This window comes from Hemitrygon akajei, chromosome 7, assembly GCF_048418815.1.
Source record: "Hemitrygon akajei chromosome 7, sHemAka1.3, whole genome shotgun sequence".
Taxonomy (NCBI): Eukaryota; Metazoa; Chordata; class Chondrichthyes; order Myliobatiformes; family Dasyatidae; genus Hemitrygon; species Hemitrygon akajei.
In genome coordinates, this window is record NC_133130.1 from 81,112,051 (window position 1) to 81,129,812 (window position 17,762).

A 17,762-nucleotide genomic window follows, 5' to 3' on the forward strand; every position below is an offset into this window, starting at 1 on the left:
TGGGAAAAGTTGAAAGTGCATGTTGGATTCTGGCCATTTTACTGGATATCAGCCATCTGTCAGCCTGCTTAACTTTCCTCTTGCCTTCAAACACTGATGTAAAGATGGAAAAGAAAACTGACAGAACGTTAACCTCAGGATCTCAAAGACTAAATAAAAGATCAGGTATTTTATCTTCACACGAGTTATTTCATATCTTACTGTTATTCAACTACACAGTCTGGCTTTAAGAGTAATCTGGGACACAAGCATATTATTGTACCAATTCATTTTTATTCCTTAACACAATGTAGAATTCATTGGCTACTGGTTGTTTAAAATTGCCCTTCTTTGATGTTGTTAATCTTTCATTAATGTAAAAATATGCTGCTGTCTCATCCACAGGCATGTCAGGTTATAAATTTAGAATTTATAAACATTTTGCATTTTTTAAGCTTCAGTAGGGATCAAATATTGCTTGCTGAGTGGCGGTTAGATCTTTTTCTCCATCTCACTGGCTGGGGTGAGAACCCACAAACCATCCACTACGGTTTCAAGCTGACATTGTTCATGCAGGTGCTCAGTGAGTGAGTGATATCCAGAAACAGCATTTATCACAGTGCACTTCAGATACTGTCCCATTCCTTTTCTAGACAACTGCAACTGAACTGCAACTGTCTTTCTACTTTACTGGTTGTCATATTATGGGAGCATAAGAACTAGAGGAAGCTTTTCAATCCCTTGACTTTGTTTTGCAGTTCAATTAAATCATACTTCATCTGTGTACTAACTCCATTGACTATGTTATCTCCACATACCTTAATTCATTTGGCTAATAAAATTGTCTGAGATTTAAAATACTTAATTGAGCAAGCAATTACTGCTTTCTGTGATGTGACAAACTGTTCCATAATATCCCTCCCAAAAACCCTGACTCCGATTGTCCTAGACTCAATTCAAACAGAAATCAGCCTATTAGTTCTTTTCAGAATTGTAGTATCTCTCTCTACCCCTCCCTTCCTCCCTCCCTTCAGTATTTGAAGCATATAGTCATTAACATAATCTCTTTTTATAAACTAATCCTTGGCACTTCAATAATTTTCTTGTTGACTCTGGCTACCTTTCTTCCAAGATCACTATAATACTCTAAAATACTGAATCCCCAAAGTAAACAGAAATACTCAGTTCTACAATTGTGGAAAACACACATCAGCTCCCTTACATTACAGCAAAATGAATTGAATTTCAACTTTCTACTCCTTTCTACATGATAGAAAATCAAACAAAGATTAAATTTGTATCATCATCCATTTCTCGAAACTCTGGAATAGATTTGCTGAAACAGATAACGATGTTTAAATGATGCATGTCTTTATTAATCCACTAACGTTCCAGCAAGCTGTCATGAAGAGAGAGATACCCATAAATTCCAAATTGCTATAAGCCGTAGATCAATTTGTGGTGCCAAGCCATTATTTTTGCATAAATTGTAAGAGTCTGTGATTTAGACAGCATTACTCGACTTGTGCTTTAATTGCCTATTAAACTAGCCATAGAAAGTAAATCTAGTAATTAATGATGTACAAACAGTATATAATTGTTAATTCAGTCCAACTCTCTGAACTATAATGATTTTATATTCTTGATCCTTTTAACTATAATTATAAATGTGTCAAATTTGAACTTTTTTTTATTTTCCTTGTGTTCTTTTCATTTCTTTTTCATCTGCATTGAAATTCTCAGTGAGTGCACGTACTCCAAATAAACTTCACTCTCTATCCTTATTGGCGTTTGCACAGTTTGTTGTTTATTGATCCTGTTTACAGTTACTGTTCTATAGCTTAGTGTGCCTGGAGGAAAAAGAATCTCAGGATTGTATGTGGTTTCATGTATGCACTCCGAGAATAAATTTTACTTTGAACTTTGTTTAATTCTCAAACCTTTAACCACATTGGTTAAGAGTGTTGGTCCCATTATTTGCTAAGCTGCCAGATATCTCATTGCTCATGCTGCGCCAATGCTTCCTAGCATTTCCAGCAGCTCTGTGGCCAAGATATTTCTTGTTAAAGACAGACATCTGATGACAAGCAGCATAAATGAGGCTCATCACAAGAGACCTCTCTGTACTTTAATGCAAGGTGACTCACAGGTAAGTCAGATGAGTATGGATCACACATGGAAATATGATGTTGTCATGGAGCTGTAGTTGATGGCAGGGCAGAACTAGCAGGGGTATAAAAGATTTAGATGCCACAGAAAGGACTGCAAAAGAAAATTGTGAGTTGCACAATTGATTGGGGAGAACTTAACGGCAGTACTTAGAGAGAACCTATGAATATGAGAGGGTTGACCACATCAGTGGGATCATGCTATCAGCTTCCAAGTAGTCAGCGGGATGTAGAGTTACAAATGTGTAAGCAAGTAGCTGTAAGGTGTCAGAGCAATAGGGTTACAATAGAAGTCATTTTATCTCTACCAATATTACTGGAATAGCTTAGTACAGATGACTTCCGTGCAACAGAGAGTAGCACTCTCAAAATGCTGGAGGAACTCAGCAGGTCAGGCAGCATCTATGGCCGAGTCCTGATGAAGGGTCTTGGCCCAAAACATCGACTCTTCATTCCTCTCCATAGATGTTGCCTGACCTGCTGAGTTCCTCCAGCATTTTACATGTGTTACTCTGGATTTCCAACATCTGCATAATCTCTTGTATTTAGATGCAATGGAATTAATTATGAGTATTTGAGTCTATATGTAGGGAGTCCAACTATAGACAGGGCATTACTTAATCTTATTCTAGGAAATGAAACTGAGCAGATGTAGGAAGTGTCAGTGGACAACATTTTGGGAACAACAATCTGTGGATGTCAGCGTAGTTTAGGAAGTGGATTAAGTTGGTTTTCAAGAGCTTGAATTAGGGAAGGCTGATTTCAATATATAAGGGAGGACTTTGCAAAAGAAGATTGGAAGCAGATGCTTGCTGGTAAAAGAGAATTCATAAGAGTTCAAGGCAACAATGTTCTGTAAGGCAGCAAGGAAAAGATGAAGGAACCTGGGATGACAAAGAATATTGAAGATTTGATTAGAAAAAAAGTTAACATTTGACACTTTAGGCAACTGGGGTCAAGGGAATCTCTTGAGAAATATAGAGGGTGTAGGGGATAAGAAAGAAGTTAGGAGGGAAAAGGGGCCAAGAGTTATCCTTGGCAAGTAAAGAATTCTATAAGAATATCAGGAGACGAGATAGCCAAGGAAAGAGTGAGTCCCCTCAGTGGCCAAAGGGATAATCAGAGGATAGGGTAAGGTCCTAAATTAATATTTCTCATTGGTACTTAAAATGGAAAAGGACATGGAAGATGAAGGAGAGGTATCTGGATAATCAGGGAGGAGATTGTGAATAATCTGGAGCAGATCAGTATTAAAGAGGAGGAGGTGTTAAATGTTATTGGACATACAAGAGTTGATAAATCACTAGATCTGGATGAGTTACTTATTTATTGAGATACAGGTCAGAATGGGCCTTTACAGCCCTTTCAGCCATGCCTCCCCGCAATCCCCTGACCTAATATGAGCCTCATCAAGGAACAATTTACAATGGCCAATTAACCTACCAGCTAGCACATCTTTAGTAGGCTACGGACAAAATGCCCAAGGTCACAGGGAGAACGTACAAACTCCTTACAAGCACTAGTGGGAAATGTACCTGGGTAGCCTGTACTGTAAAGATTTGCGCTAACCACTACACTACCGTGCCGGCCCAGCTCTATCCTAGGTTGCTATGGGAAGCCAGGGAGGAGATCGTTGGGGCCCTGATGTAGATTTTTGTATCGTTATTAGCCACAGATATGGTGCCGGAGGATTGGAAAATAGTTAACGTTCCTTCATCTAGGATGGATGCTGCTTGCTAAAATTAAAATGCAGATTACCCTCAATCCGACAGAATGATTGTGTTCCCTTTTGCACCCATGCTGGTGATGTCTGCCATAAATGAGTATTGTTATTGACAGCAGGGTGGAATTTACAGTAGTTGTCTAATTCATCAACTAAGATTGTATTCTAATAATCACATTTACTGCCCTTGTCCAAAGATGAAGTATTGATTTTTTTTGAAAATATGGAATAGTGGAATTTTTAATACCAATTCATACAATAAATTTAATTTACTTTGTGAAACAACAAAGGATTTAGTTCTCTGACAAAAATTAAGTCCTTACCTCTTCAACAAGCTGAAGCATGCGTCGGGTGCTTTCCAGTGACTGTGAAAGAAAAGAAATGAGGGAAAGTAAGTAAACCAGGATTAGAGCCATAGAGTCATAAAGTATATGGGCCATTCGGCCCATCGAGTCCATGCCAAAACTATTTAAACTGCCTACTCCCATCGACCTGCACTGAGACTGCAGCCCTCCATACCTTTACTATCTATGTGCATATCGAAACTTCTCTTAAACTTTGAAATCGAGCATTCATGCACCATTTGTGTGGGCAGTTCATTCCGCACACTCACCACCCTCTGAGTGAAGAAGTTTCCCCTCATGTTTCCCTTAAACTTTTCACCTTTCACCCTTAACCCATGACCTCTGGTTGTAGTCTCATCCGACCTCAGTGGAAAAAGCCTGCTTGCATTTACCCTATCCATAGCCCTCATAATGTTGCAAACAATTCAATTCACTTTATTTTCTGTGAGGAATTTCAGTTGTGCTGTCGTAAGGACAACATCAGAGAACTTAAGATAAACAACACCACACTACACATAGTTAAACGCAATATAAAATACTCACAATAGATAATAAGTACTAAAAATAATGCATTTAATGCAACAAAGGCACATAATAAAACTGACTGTTTTTACTGTCAGAGGTGCTAGTGCACTATATATTCAAAATTGGGTGTTGAGGTGAATGGAGGAAGGCACAAAGCTGGATAAGGCTCTTGTGGCGCTGATGGGCAGGAACCTGTGTCAGCATCCCAATGGCATGAGGTTGTAGTGTGTGTGCAATCTCCTCTACTATTTGTTGAGCCCTCTTTTGTTGTCCGTCTCTTACGGATGCTGCTGAGTGATTCTTGTTCCTGGCCAATGATTTTACTACTTATTCTGACAGTTCTGCTGAGTGGGCTGAGGTTGATGGTACTCATTGCTCCGAACCGTGCCATGAAGTTGTAGATTCATATTGTTTCAATGAAGCATTTATGAAATGCCTGGAGAATCGATGGCTAGACCCGAAGTTTCAGCATCTTTCTAAGGAAGTTGGCACCTCTGTCAAATCTCCTCTCAACCTTCTACATTCCAAGGAATACTAATCCTAACCTATTCAACTAGTAATTATGACTTAATAGTTTAGTCATCCCCCAAAACATAAAAACGAATAGAATCATAGATTTATAGAGCAAAACAGGGACCACACATCCAATATTCTTACGCCAACTTTCTGAAAGAACTATCTAGACTTCCTCTTGTGCCCTGTCCCTATTGCATTGCACAGTTCTTCCCTTCAAGCATTATTTAAATTCTAGTCCATAACTTTCTTTAGTGAAACAGCCTTAAGCTGCAGTTTTCAACCTAATAATAAATAGTGCTGTAATTAGTCACTGTTCATTAAAATATAGCTATTTTCATTTTGCCACTTGTCAGTCAATCAAACAACATGACTTTGTGGCATTGATAATGGATCAATGTGGTATAGCTATCTGCATACTGAAAATTGTTAACAACAAGGAACTGTCCAGAAAAGGCGAAAGTGCTGTCATTTTGAAATGAATCCTGAGTTCTGCTAAGATCTCTTAAGCTTTAAACAGCATTCTAGATCAACAGTATATAATGCATTCATTGTTCATTCATTCAACAGTGATGCAGTTTAATGTAATCGAGAAGGGGAATCTGTAGTCAGAAGTTCTCCTTCAACTACATTTACAGTACTTCCTATTCTTTGCAATATCTCTTGTAGAGACAATCCCAGCCCAAGATTGGTCTCAATACAATCAGGAAAATTCTTGGATGGATGCTGTGAACATGTGGATGGATTCTCGTCCCTACAGGTATCCTGCATATACTCACAGAAAAACTAAGTATGACACTTTTGTTAGGAGGCAAAATCACTCTGAGTGACTTTCTGTGTTGCCCTTAAGACATTCGTTTAGTTTATTATATTTTCGCTTTAGTAATTCGTTTGTAATCGTTTTCTAGTTAAAGTTAAGGTTGTTGAAAGTAAATTCGTTGTCTGTGATATATCGCGGCAGGCAATGACGTCACACCCGGTTTTGCTGCGTCCTGTGGGATAATACCAGTTTGGAGAAACGGGAAGGAGGGGGCTTGTGTGTGCCGGATCAGTGCGAGAAAATTTTTTTTTCTACGCACTAGAAATATCATAGAAGCAACGCCATAAGTTCATAAGATAATCGATAAGTTGAAGTAAAAATGTTAACGCTGATTCTGTTAAAAGTAATGACGGTTGATAAAGTTTATGTTCTTTGTTATTTAAAGAGTTGCGGATAGTTTGTGTTGAAGTATATTTAAAGCAGTTGATGGCGTAGGTAGATTCTGACTGTATGTTGTACTTTAATGTAATATAGTTTGTTGTAGTTTTATTTTTGCAAGTATTTATGATGTAAATGTGATGCCAAGAAGGAAACAAATACTGTATATATTTGTATTGTTTTATCAACAGTTTTCACCATACGTTAATGTGGAAGAGTGAACAGTGAACGGTTAATCTTACTGGGATCGCGCCTCGTTGACCGGTTTATCCTTGGTGTTTAGTCCAGAGTTTTTACACCTGTGCGAGAACACTACACTCTCCTTTGTCACTTCATGTCTGCTTTGCCCTGATCAGCTTATCTTGAAGCTTAAATCCTAGATTTGATCAATAGGTTCATACATAGTATTAACATTGATTTAGACTGCTTGACAAATAACAAATAACAAATAAAATTGACAAAAATCAGTGCTGAGAACCTGATATCATCTGGAACACAGAGTAGAAAGAAGATAACTAGATCTTTTTTTTCCAAATCTACAGTAAGGCCATATAAATACTACTACATGCTTTTAATACTATCAGTACAGGATGTAAGCTACAAATTTGATTTGCATTTTAATCAATATTATTTTCAGGCCATACTTGTTTTTTCAATTGCCTAGTTACGGATTGTAACTGCTTGCATTGGATAATCGTGTAAATGATGGCGACGACTCCAAATAGTAACATTAATTATACAACACAATGTGATTAACACCAAACATGTATAAATTTACTGAAAGTTCAATATGTGAATCAAGAAATCTACCCATAAATGTTCAAATATTTTTTAAAAGCTGGAATGTAAAAGCTTCTGTTAATGCATAATGATATTAGTGACTTCTTGGGCACTGGTGGCTAGGCTACAGATTTGATTAAACCTTCCTATTTACAAAGGTTTTTCTTTATTGCACATATTAATGACAAGGTCAGGAAGGAATAGAGTAAAGCAAAAGAGCCAAAAGCATTACAGAGAGAAACTGATAGAGAAAGGGGGAAAAAAGTTAAAGAAAAAAGATGAAAAGAGAGATCCGGCAGAAAAGCTAAATCAAGGCATAACCAAATCAGTGTTATGGAACAAAGACTTCCATCTATACAGTTTCATAACATCTTAACGTACTTCAGAAAGTTGAGAAACGATAGTGGGAATAAAAGAAGGCATTAAAGACATAGTACAGTGTGAACCAGCTTATAACGATTGGGACATATGTACCAGACCAAATGACTAAGGTTAAAAATAGACCAAGGTTCAGTCACTAAAAAAGGGTGGAGGAATGTATAGAAAGCCAGTACTGAATAGCACAGATCTAGGGTGCCAAGTCTGAAACAATCTGCTTGGGACAGAATCAATAAGGCTGTGAAGGTGTCATTCCTATCTGTGGTTTTCTCCTTTATCTAAGTACCATCAGCTGCAGACAAGATGTCAGCCTTTACAAACTTGCAACCATACACAGTTCTAACTTGCTTATTTTTGTCTGCTTTAAAGCATTACAGAAATTCTGACAAAATGCTGGTGGAACACAGCAGGCCAGGCAGCATCTATAAGGAGAAGCACTGTCGACATTTCGGGCCGAGACCCTTCGTCAGGACTAACTGAAAGGAAAGATAGTAAGAGATTTGAAAGTAGTGGGGGGAGGGGGAAATGCAAAATGATAGGAGAAGACCGGAGGGGGTGGGATGAAGCTAAGAGCTGGAAAGGTGATTGGCGAAAGTGATACAGAGCTGGAGAAGGGAAAGGATCATGGGACGGGAGGCCTCGGGAGAAAGAAAGGGGGGGGGGGGAGCACCAGAGGGAGATGGAGAACAGGCAGAGTGATGGGCAGAGAGAGAGAAAAAAGCAAACAACTAAATGTGTCAGGGATGGGGTAAGAAGGGGAGGAGGAGCATTAACGGAAGTTAGAGAAGTCAATGTTCATGCCATCGTAGCCTCCAACCTGATGGCATGAACATTGACTTCTCTAACTTCCGTTAATGCCCCTCCTCCCCTTCTTACCCCATCCCTGACATATTTAGTTGTTTGTTTTTTCTCTCTCTCTCTGCCCATCACTCTGCCTGTTCTCCATCTCCCTCTGGTGCTCCCCCCCTCCCCCTTTCTTTCTCCCGAGGCCTCCCGTCCTATGATCCTTTCCCTTCTCCAGCTCTGTATCACTTTCGCCAATCACCTTTCCAGCTCTTAGCTTCATCCCACCCCCTCCGGTCTTCTCCTATCATTTCGCATTTCCTCCTCCCCCCCACTACTTTCAAATCTCTTAGAATCTCTCCTTTCAGTTAGTCCTGAAGAAGGGTCTCGGCCCGAAACGTCGGCAGTACTTCTCCTTATAGCTGCTGCCTGGCCTGCTGTGTTCCACCAGCATTTTGTGTGTGTTGTTGTTTGAATTTCCAGCATCTGCAGATTTCCTCGTGTTTGCTACAGAAATTCTGAGGCAGCTGAATGCAGCAGAACAGGGAAGTGAGTTCTGAAACCAGTGGAAGTTCAGCAATGATAGAGTTCGGAGCTCTTTCACAATGTGACTCACCTCGTCAGCCACCTGATCAGCACGCTGTTGCATGTTCTCCAGTTCATTGCGCATATCTGCATCATCGGCCATGATGAAACAATCCTACAATGGCGATAGCAGTTCCCAGCAAGATACAAAATAATGGCACCGATTACACCTGCTGATAAAGAAAGGTGAGTGAATTAGACTGACCTATTCAAATATAACAACTACACATTTTCCATTTTTGTAGTTTACATAGATATCGACAATCTCAAACCCAATTATTCATTACAACGATTAACTAAAATTGAAATCACAGTTCTACTGATATTGTTAGTAGTACAGAGAGTTCAACAACATTGGCAATCAGTCCAAATTTCACCTTTAGTTAGGTTTTTCCTTGTTTTCACTTTGTATCCCCACTTTGTATGGCATTTCTCTTTTTGGGCAGGGCTCATCACACAGGGGGGTGTTAACTTATTGGGAAATGCTAGTTAATAGGAAACGGGGTGGATACTGAGCAGTACAATATTAACTACTTAAACGAGGATGTCAACACAGACACACTCCAGAAACAAGATAACAAAAACCTAGGAGAGCACATGCATGCCACGTGTTCTCTTTTTGAACTAGATGTGAATTGAAGGATTCAGATGGTGTCCCATGTGAATATAATTCCCAAAGCATTACTTCAACAACAGCAGTTGCGTTGTGGACAACGTATGTCGACATAATTGAAAACAAGTTATCTGCCTATTATCACATTGCTATTTGGGGGAGCTTGCTGTGCACAAATTGGGTGACATGGTTTGTATATGATAACTGTGGCCAGACTTGCTCTTTGAAATAGACCATAAAGCGTTAGAAGTAGTCAGCAAATCTGGCAGCATCAGTGGAGAAAAATGTTAATCTTTCAGATAAACAAGTTTCCATCTGACAAAAGCTCTTTAACTTGAAATGTTTACCACACACAAGACTGAAACGTTTATTGTGTACAGATTTAGTTTAGAGTTGTTGGACCACATGGCCTTGAGTAATGTTCTACCATTTCTGAATTGAATTACTGTTGTGTCTACCAACCTTCCAGGCAGTGAGTTTCAGAACTCCACCCTCTTGATTATGTATTATTTGTATACCTCATGATTTTTTAATCTCAACCAAGGGGAATGCATCTTTCCCATCCACTCATTTGGGCCCAGCTTTCCCTATTCCAAGGAGACTGACCCTAATGTGCATAAAGGAATATAAAAGCAAGGATGTACTGTTGAGACTTTATAAAGCACTAGTGAGGCCTCACTTGGAGTATTGTGAGCAGTTTGGGGTCCCTTATCTTAGAAAGGATGTGTTGAAACTGGAGAGGGTTCAAAGGAGGTTCATGAAAATGATTCCAGGATTGAATGGCTTGTGATGTAAAGAGTGTTTGATGGCTCTGGGCCTTTATTCACTAGAATTCAGAAGAATGAGGGGCTTGATAGAGTGGATGTGGAGAGTTTCCTATGGTGAGTGAGTCTAATACCAGAGGACACAACCTCAGAATAGAGGGGTGTCCTTTTAGAACAGAGATGAGGAGGAATTTATTTTCTTTAGCCAGAAAGTGAAGAATCTGTGGAATTCTTTACTCAAGCAGCTGTGGGAACCAAGTCTTTATGTATACTTTAGGTAGAGGTTGATTGATTCTTGATTGGTCAGAGCATGTAGAGATATCAGAGAGAAGGCAGAAAACTGGGTCTGAGAAAAAATTGGATCAGCCATGATAAAATGGCAGAGCAGACTCAATGGACCAAATGGCTTAATTCTGCTCCAGTCTCTTATTGCCTTATGGTATCCAAACTTCCCTCTGAGATCCCTGTTCAGATTCCAGCTACATCCATGTACATCTAGACAGCACCTTCTCCAGTACAAATCATTATTCCTGACCATAATTATGTGTGGCTGAATTTGATTAGAAGGGATGATGGTAAATCAGCAATGGCAATGTTATGCTTGTCATGAAGGATTTTTCAATTTACAGATAGACTTGGAAATTCAAGTTGGCACTGGATACCAGGAAAAGGCATTTGTAGAATGTCCAGGAGATGGCTTTTTCAAGAGATTTTGGTTGAGCCCACTGGGGAAGAGACAAAACTGGATCTGGTGTTGTGCAGCAAACCAGATATGATTAAGGAACCCTTAGAAGCAGAGACCATAACAAGAAAGAATTTATCCTGTATTTTGAGAGGGAGAAGCTGAAATCTTTGCATTTTAGCAATTGGAACTACAGAGGCATGAGAGAGTAAGTGGCCAAAGATGATTGGAAGGGATTACAGTAGACCAGCAATGGCAGGAGTTTCTGGGAGTAATTCAGAAGATGCAGAATCATTTCATTCCAAAGAAGAAGAAGGGAGGATGTGGCAACCGTGTCTGATAAGGGAAGTCAAAGACAGCACGAAAGCAACGGATTGAGTAACAATATTGGAAAAGTTAGTGGGAAAGTTAGAGGTTTGAGAAGTTTTAAAAACCACCAGAAGGCAACCAAATAAGCAATAAGAGGAAACATGATACATGAAGGTAAGCTAGCCAACAAGATAAAAGGCAATACCAAAAGCTTTATCAACTATACAGAAAGTCAAAGTAAGGTAAGAGTGGACAACAGATCACTGGAAAATGATACTGGAGAAGAGTAATAGGGAAATGAAGAAATGTCAGACAAATTGATTAAGTATTTTGTGTCATTCCTAACTCTGGAATAAACCTACATCATGCCACAAATTTGAGAAAGTCAAAGGACAGAAGTAAGTGCTGTCACAGTTTCTAAGGAGAAATGCTTGGGAAGCTGAAAGGTCTGAAGGTGACCAAGTCCTCTGGACCAGTCGGGTTACATGCCACTGTTCTGAAAGAGATAGGCATTAGTAGTGATCTTTCAAAAATCCTTAGATCCTGCAGTAGTTCCGGAGGACTGGAAAATCACAAATGTTACACACTCTTTAAGAAGTGAGGGAGGCAAAAGACAGGAAATTATGGTCCAGTTAGGCTGCCCAGATAGAATGGACATGGAGAGGATATTGCCAATAATGGGAGATTATGGGACCAGAAGGCTAAGACCCACAATAAAAGAACATTCCTATAGAACAGAGATGAGGAGCAATTTCTTTTGCCAGAGGGTTGTGCATCTGTGGAATTCATTGCACAGAGAGCTGTGGAGGCCAAGTCATTGGGTATATTTAGAGTGGAGGTTGATATGTTCTTGGTTAACAAGGGTGTCAAAGGTTTCCAGAAGGCAGGAGAAAGGGTTGAAGGAAAAATAATTCAGCCATCTTCAATTGGTGGAGTAGACTTGTTTGTCCAAATGGTCTAATCATGTTCCTATATCTTATGGTCTACAGTCTTATTAAAACAATAACAGATTTCAGAATGAAGTGTTACAGATACAGAGGAAGTGCAGTTCAGGTAGACAATAAGGTGTAAGGCCATGATGAGGTAGATTGTGAGATTAAGAATCCATTTTATTGAACTAGGAGACCTTCAATAGTTTTAGAACAGTGGAATAGAAGCTGCCTTTGAATTTGTTGGTAAGTGCTTTTTGTATCTTCTGCCTGGACGGAGGGAGGAGAATAAAGAATGTCTGGGGCAGATGCGGCTTTTGATAATGCTTGTTTCTTTACTGAAGCAGCGAGAAGTGTAAACACTTGGCAGTGAGTTCCAGAGATTAACCACTCTTTATGTAAAAAAAGCTATCTGCTCAAGTTCCCTTTGCATAGTGCAGGCGAGTGGCCTGTGCACTCTCCCCCATACAACCACACCCTTCCTTTCATGTGGCAACCAATAGGTGCAGTTCATCCAGTGGTTTTGCAACTTGAACCACAATATAATGTGTCAGAGCTTATATTCAATGCCCTGACTTAGTAAGGCAAACATGCCAAATACCTTCTTTACCACCCTATTGGTCAGTGCTTTGACTTCCAGAGATCTATGGATTTGAAATATGTGAATGTTGCAGTTGGAAAGGACAGCAGAGATCAATCATTAGAAGAAATTAGCTACAGTATTTATAAATATTCTTGCACATATGCCATCATCTTTTTATTCCCCCTGCTGATATGTTGTATTTCCACAGCCTCAAGAATGTTTCATACGTCAGATGAGTAATGGTAAAAAATAAAAACTAAACAAAACGTCAATTCCATATACTTATAAACCAAATAATTATGAGGGACTGGCAGTAAATATAAAACTTTAATTCAATCTACTGATGTTCATACACCATGCAGTTGTTCTCAGAGTCCAAATGATATTAATTCTAATGGAAGTGTTATACTCTAATAAGCTCTGGCAGGAAATCAATGCAAAGCGTTTCAGCTATCTGTTATCAACTTGAACACAGCTGGCTTGTCTCAAGACTAATTGAGAATCTTTTTGACCCTGCTCTCTCTCTACTAACACCTTACATTAATGATGTCAGCAGACTAATAGTTTCTTGATGAAAGTCATCAAGATCACAGGGGTCACTGCCGACCAGAATTCCAACTCAACCAGCCTCATAAATCCTTGTTACTACATGTGCTGGTCAAAGGCTGGGTATCTTGTGGCGCCGGGCTCAGCCTCCTAATTTCCCCAAGCTTTCCTACTACCATCCCACACTCCCCACCCCCCACCCCGCCCAAGACAGAAGGAATAACCTCCTCTTGGGTTGATGGGGACCAACATTTAAAAATCTCTGTGGTCATCCAAAACAAAGTAACTGCTTGACTGGGACTTTATTCAGGACCCTGAATATTCAATTTTACCAACAGCACTACATCCAGGTCCAGGCCATACCATTCAAATTTGCACTATAGCAAATCACCAAAGTTTCTTCAGCAGTGCCTCCCAAACCCACTGCCACACCCGTCTGGATATTGCCACCAAATAAAGTTTGGACTCAAAGTCAGGTCTAGCATCCAGTCTTGGCAACAAATACAATTCCTTCATTGCCATACAGTCCAGATGCTGGAATTTCCTGCATAACAACTATTCAGCATGTGGAGTAAAGCCCATTTGCTGCTATCTTCTGAAGGATAATTGAGGGAAGACAATAAATACTGCCTCCAAGGATATTTTCAAGAAAATATTAGTCTTGGGGGAGCAACACAACCTGTTGGTCTGGTTTCATATTATTTGTTAGTTTATTCTTGTGTTTACATGTTCTATTTCTTTTTAGTCATCCTTTGTTGGTTTCTAAAATCACTCCCAGTCCTCTGGCCTAGCCTTGATTTTCACAACAGAGTACATATTTTCTTTCAAATCATATATTCTTATGATATTAAAGAAAACCATTTAACCCCATCAAGTCTGTGCCAAAACTCAAAGCAATCCCAGTAAAACTATTTCCTGCAACCTATTCTCTCTTGCATGTCCTTCCACTCTCTCAAATCTCCTCCCACTCACCTACGCTTCTGGCAATTTACAGGAGCCAATTCTCCAACTAGCACATCTTTGGCAACTAGAGCATCTGAGGAACCTCCATGTGATCACAGTGAGAACATGCAACATGAGAACTGACAGCACTGGAGGTGAGGATTGAACTTGCATTGACAGAACCGAGAGGCCACAGCTCTACCCCTTGGGTCGCCATGACCAAAAATTTGATACCATGTTTAACTTCCTTAGTAAGCCATAGAACATGCTTCTTTTGCATGGAGTCTTTTTTTTGTCATCAGAATATACCTTTACTAAGACATGCAAAAACATGTTTGTAGCCAATTGCTGATCTGCTGTTTTAACCTTTAAGCTATTTTTTTCCCTGTCATCTTTCACTAACTTTGTCTTCATACTTGTCATTGCTTTTATTTAAGAATAGGACTCCAGTTTCAGACTCAACTTTCTCATTTTCAAACTGGATTTGAAATTCTACCAGGGTAAGACCATTCCTTCCTAGGGAATCCTTTACTATGAGATCATTAATTGACCTTATCTCATTCTGCAATAGTGGATCTAAAATAGTTTGCTCCGTTTGGTCCCTCAAATGCTCTTAGACTCTGAATGTACTCTAGAACCTCATTCTCAAGGTTGCTTCTGATTTTCCAATTTATATGTATACTGGTATCACTCATGATTAAGTCCCTATAATTCTATTTTGTCCTGTGATATAGATACAGTTAGGAGGCCTGTGTACTATTCTCATTAATGACTCCTTAACTCTCCTATTTCTTATCTCCTCATATCTCCTATCAAAATGTCATGCTTTGCACCTCTCAGCATTAAATTTTCTCTGCCAACTAGCCATCAGCCTGTCAATATTTTGACGAAGTTTGATACAGTCCTCCCCCACAGTTCACTGTGTATCACCATTTGTGTCATTTGCAGATTTGGAAAATGGATCGTGCACATCAAAATTCAATCACAATATATATTAAGAAAATCAGTGTGCCTGGTACCAAACCGCAAGGAACTCCTCTGCATATTTCTTTCAAATTCCATCATTAGCCCTCTCTGTTAAATTGTTAGACAACTTCATTATGCTAGATGGTCACAATTGCCTTTAAAATATGACGTTCAAAATTCAGATTCAGATTCAGATTCATCGGTAGGGTGGTCCCAGTGGCAGACTTCCTTGGAAAAGAGTCGCTCATGAGGGGTGGCATCGGTGGACGTGCATATCAGGGAGCGGATGGAGTGGAGTGCCTCGGGGAGGACCTCCTGCCAGCGAGAGACCGGCAACCCCTTTGACCTAAGGGCTAAGAGTGTGGCCTTCCACACCATGGCATTCTCCCTCTCCACCTGTCCATTCCCCCGGGGATTATAGCTCGTGGCTCGTGGTCCTACTAGTAGCAATACCCCTAGCCAGCAGGTACTGGCGCAGCTCGTCACTCATAAACGAGGACACTCTATCACTGTGGATATAGCAGGGATATCCCAACAGAGTGAAGAGCTGGCGCAGGGCTTTTATGACGGACGTGGCAGTGGTATCGGGGCAGGGGATGGCAAAGGGCAACCGCGAGTACTCATCGATGATGTTGAGAAAGTAGACATTGCAGTCGGTGGAGGGAAGGGGGCCCTAAGTCGACACTCAGTCGCTCAAAAGGGCGGGTGGCCTTGATAAGTTGCGCCTTTTCAGGACGGTAGAAGTGCGGTTTGCACTCAGCGCAGACTGGACAGTCCCTGGTCATTGTCCTGATTTCCTCAAGGGAGTAAGGCAGGTTCCGGGCCTTCACGAAATGGTAAAATCGGGTGACCCCCGGGTGGCAAAGATCTGCATGGAGGGTGTATAGTTGGTCGAGCTGCGCGCTGGCACACGCTCCCCGGGATAGGGCATCAGGGGGCTCATTGAGCCTTCCAGGCCGGTACAGGATATCATAGTTGTAGGTGGAGAGTTCTATTCTCCACCTCAGAATTTTATCATTTTTGATTTTGCCCCGCTGTTGGTTGCTAAACATGAACGCAACTGAGCGCTGGTCGGTCAGCAAGGTGAACCTTTTGCTGGCGAGATAGTGCCTCCAGTGCCTAATAGCTTCAACTATGGCCTGGGCTTCTTTCTCCACCGCAGAGTGCCGAATTTCAGGGCCTTGAAGGGTACAAGAGAAGAATGCTACCGGCCTTCCTGCCTGATTGAGGGTAGCAGCCAGCACGAAGTCGGAGACGTTACTCTCTACTTGGAAGGGAATGGTCTCATCCACCGCATGCATCGTTGCTTTGGCAATGTCCCCTTTAATGCGGCTGAAGGCCGCGCAGGCCTTGGCTGAGAGGGGAAATGTGGTGGACTTGACTGGGGGCGGGCCTTGTCTGTGTAGTGAGGGACCCATTGGACGTAATAGGAAAAGAAGCCCAGGCACCGTTTGAGGGCTCTGAGGGTGGTGGGAAGAGGGAATTCTAACAGGGGGCGCATACGGTTGGGGTCAGGGCCAGTGACCCCGTTCTCCACGACATACCCAAGGATAGCAAGTCGGGTGGTTCCGAACACACACTTGTCCCTGTTATAGGTAAGGTTAAGAGCTTTGGCCGCTTGGAAAAATCGTTGGAGGTTGGTGTCGTGACCACAGATGGTGATGTTATCCAGATATGGGAACATGGCCTTCAGTTGGCACTGGTCCACCATCCGGTCCATTTCCCTCTGGAAGACAGAGACACCATTCGCGACACCGAAGGGAACGCGCAGGAAATGATAGAGCCTGCCGCCCGCCTCGAAGGTGGTGTAGGGGCGGTCCTCTGGGCGGATGGGGAGCTGATGGTAAGCGGATTTCAGGTCTATGGTTGAGTACACCTTGTACTGAGCTATCTGGTTGACCATATCCGCGATGCAGGGTAGAGGGTACGCGTCAAGCTGCGTGAACCTATTGATGGTCTGGCTATAGTCCACGACCATCCTATTTTTCTGCCTGGTCTGAACAACGACCACCTGGGCCCTCCAAGGACTTGTGCTTGGCTCAATGATCCCCTCCCTGAGCAGCCGCTGCACCTCCGACTGAATGAAGGCCCTGTCCCCCGCGCTGTACCTCCTGCTTTTAGTTGCCACAGGTTTACAGTTGGGGGTCAGGCTGGCGAACAGCGCTGGGGGAGGGATCTTGAGGGTGGAGCGGCTGCAAGTGGTGTCAGTAGCGCAGCTGTTGGCATGGTGCTGGGTGGGATGTGTGGGTGGGTGTGTGTGTGGTCAGTAGCGGGGTATGTGACAAAGTCCCACAGAACTGAGGATTCCTGACAGTGATTGGTGGGAGGGGCCCGTCATACTCCATCGTCACACTTTTCAGGTGGCTCTGGAAGTCGAGCCCCAATAGCACAGGGGCACACAGTTGAGGCATGACCAGTAACGCAAAGTCCTGATATTCTGTGCCCTGCACCA

At 41.4% G+C, this 17,762-nt stretch overlaps 1 protein-coding gene across 5 annotated transcripts in view; it reads right to left on the reverse strand.

Annotated features, from left to right (window-relative positions):
• Window positions 1-17,762, reverse strand: part of LOC140730610 (synaptosomal-associated protein 25) — a 146,564-nt gene that overhangs the window by 50,665 nt on the left and 78,137 nt on the right. For 3 of the 5 annotated variants that reach the window (XM_073051294.1, XM_073051297.1, XM_073051293.1), the window contains exons 2-3: window positions 9,008-9,149; window positions 4,194-4,235 (exon numbers count right to left, since the gene is read on the reverse strand). In XM_073051294.1, coding sequence (XP_072907395.1) covers window positions 4,194-4,235; window positions 9,008-9,079 — 114 coding nt within the window. In that variant the 5' untranslated portion in view covers window positions 9,080-9,149. The remainder of the gene's footprint in view (window positions 1-4,193; window positions 4,236-9,007; window positions 9,150-17,762) is intronic. The other 2 variants (XM_073051296.1, XM_073051295.1) reach the window with 1 other exon arrangement.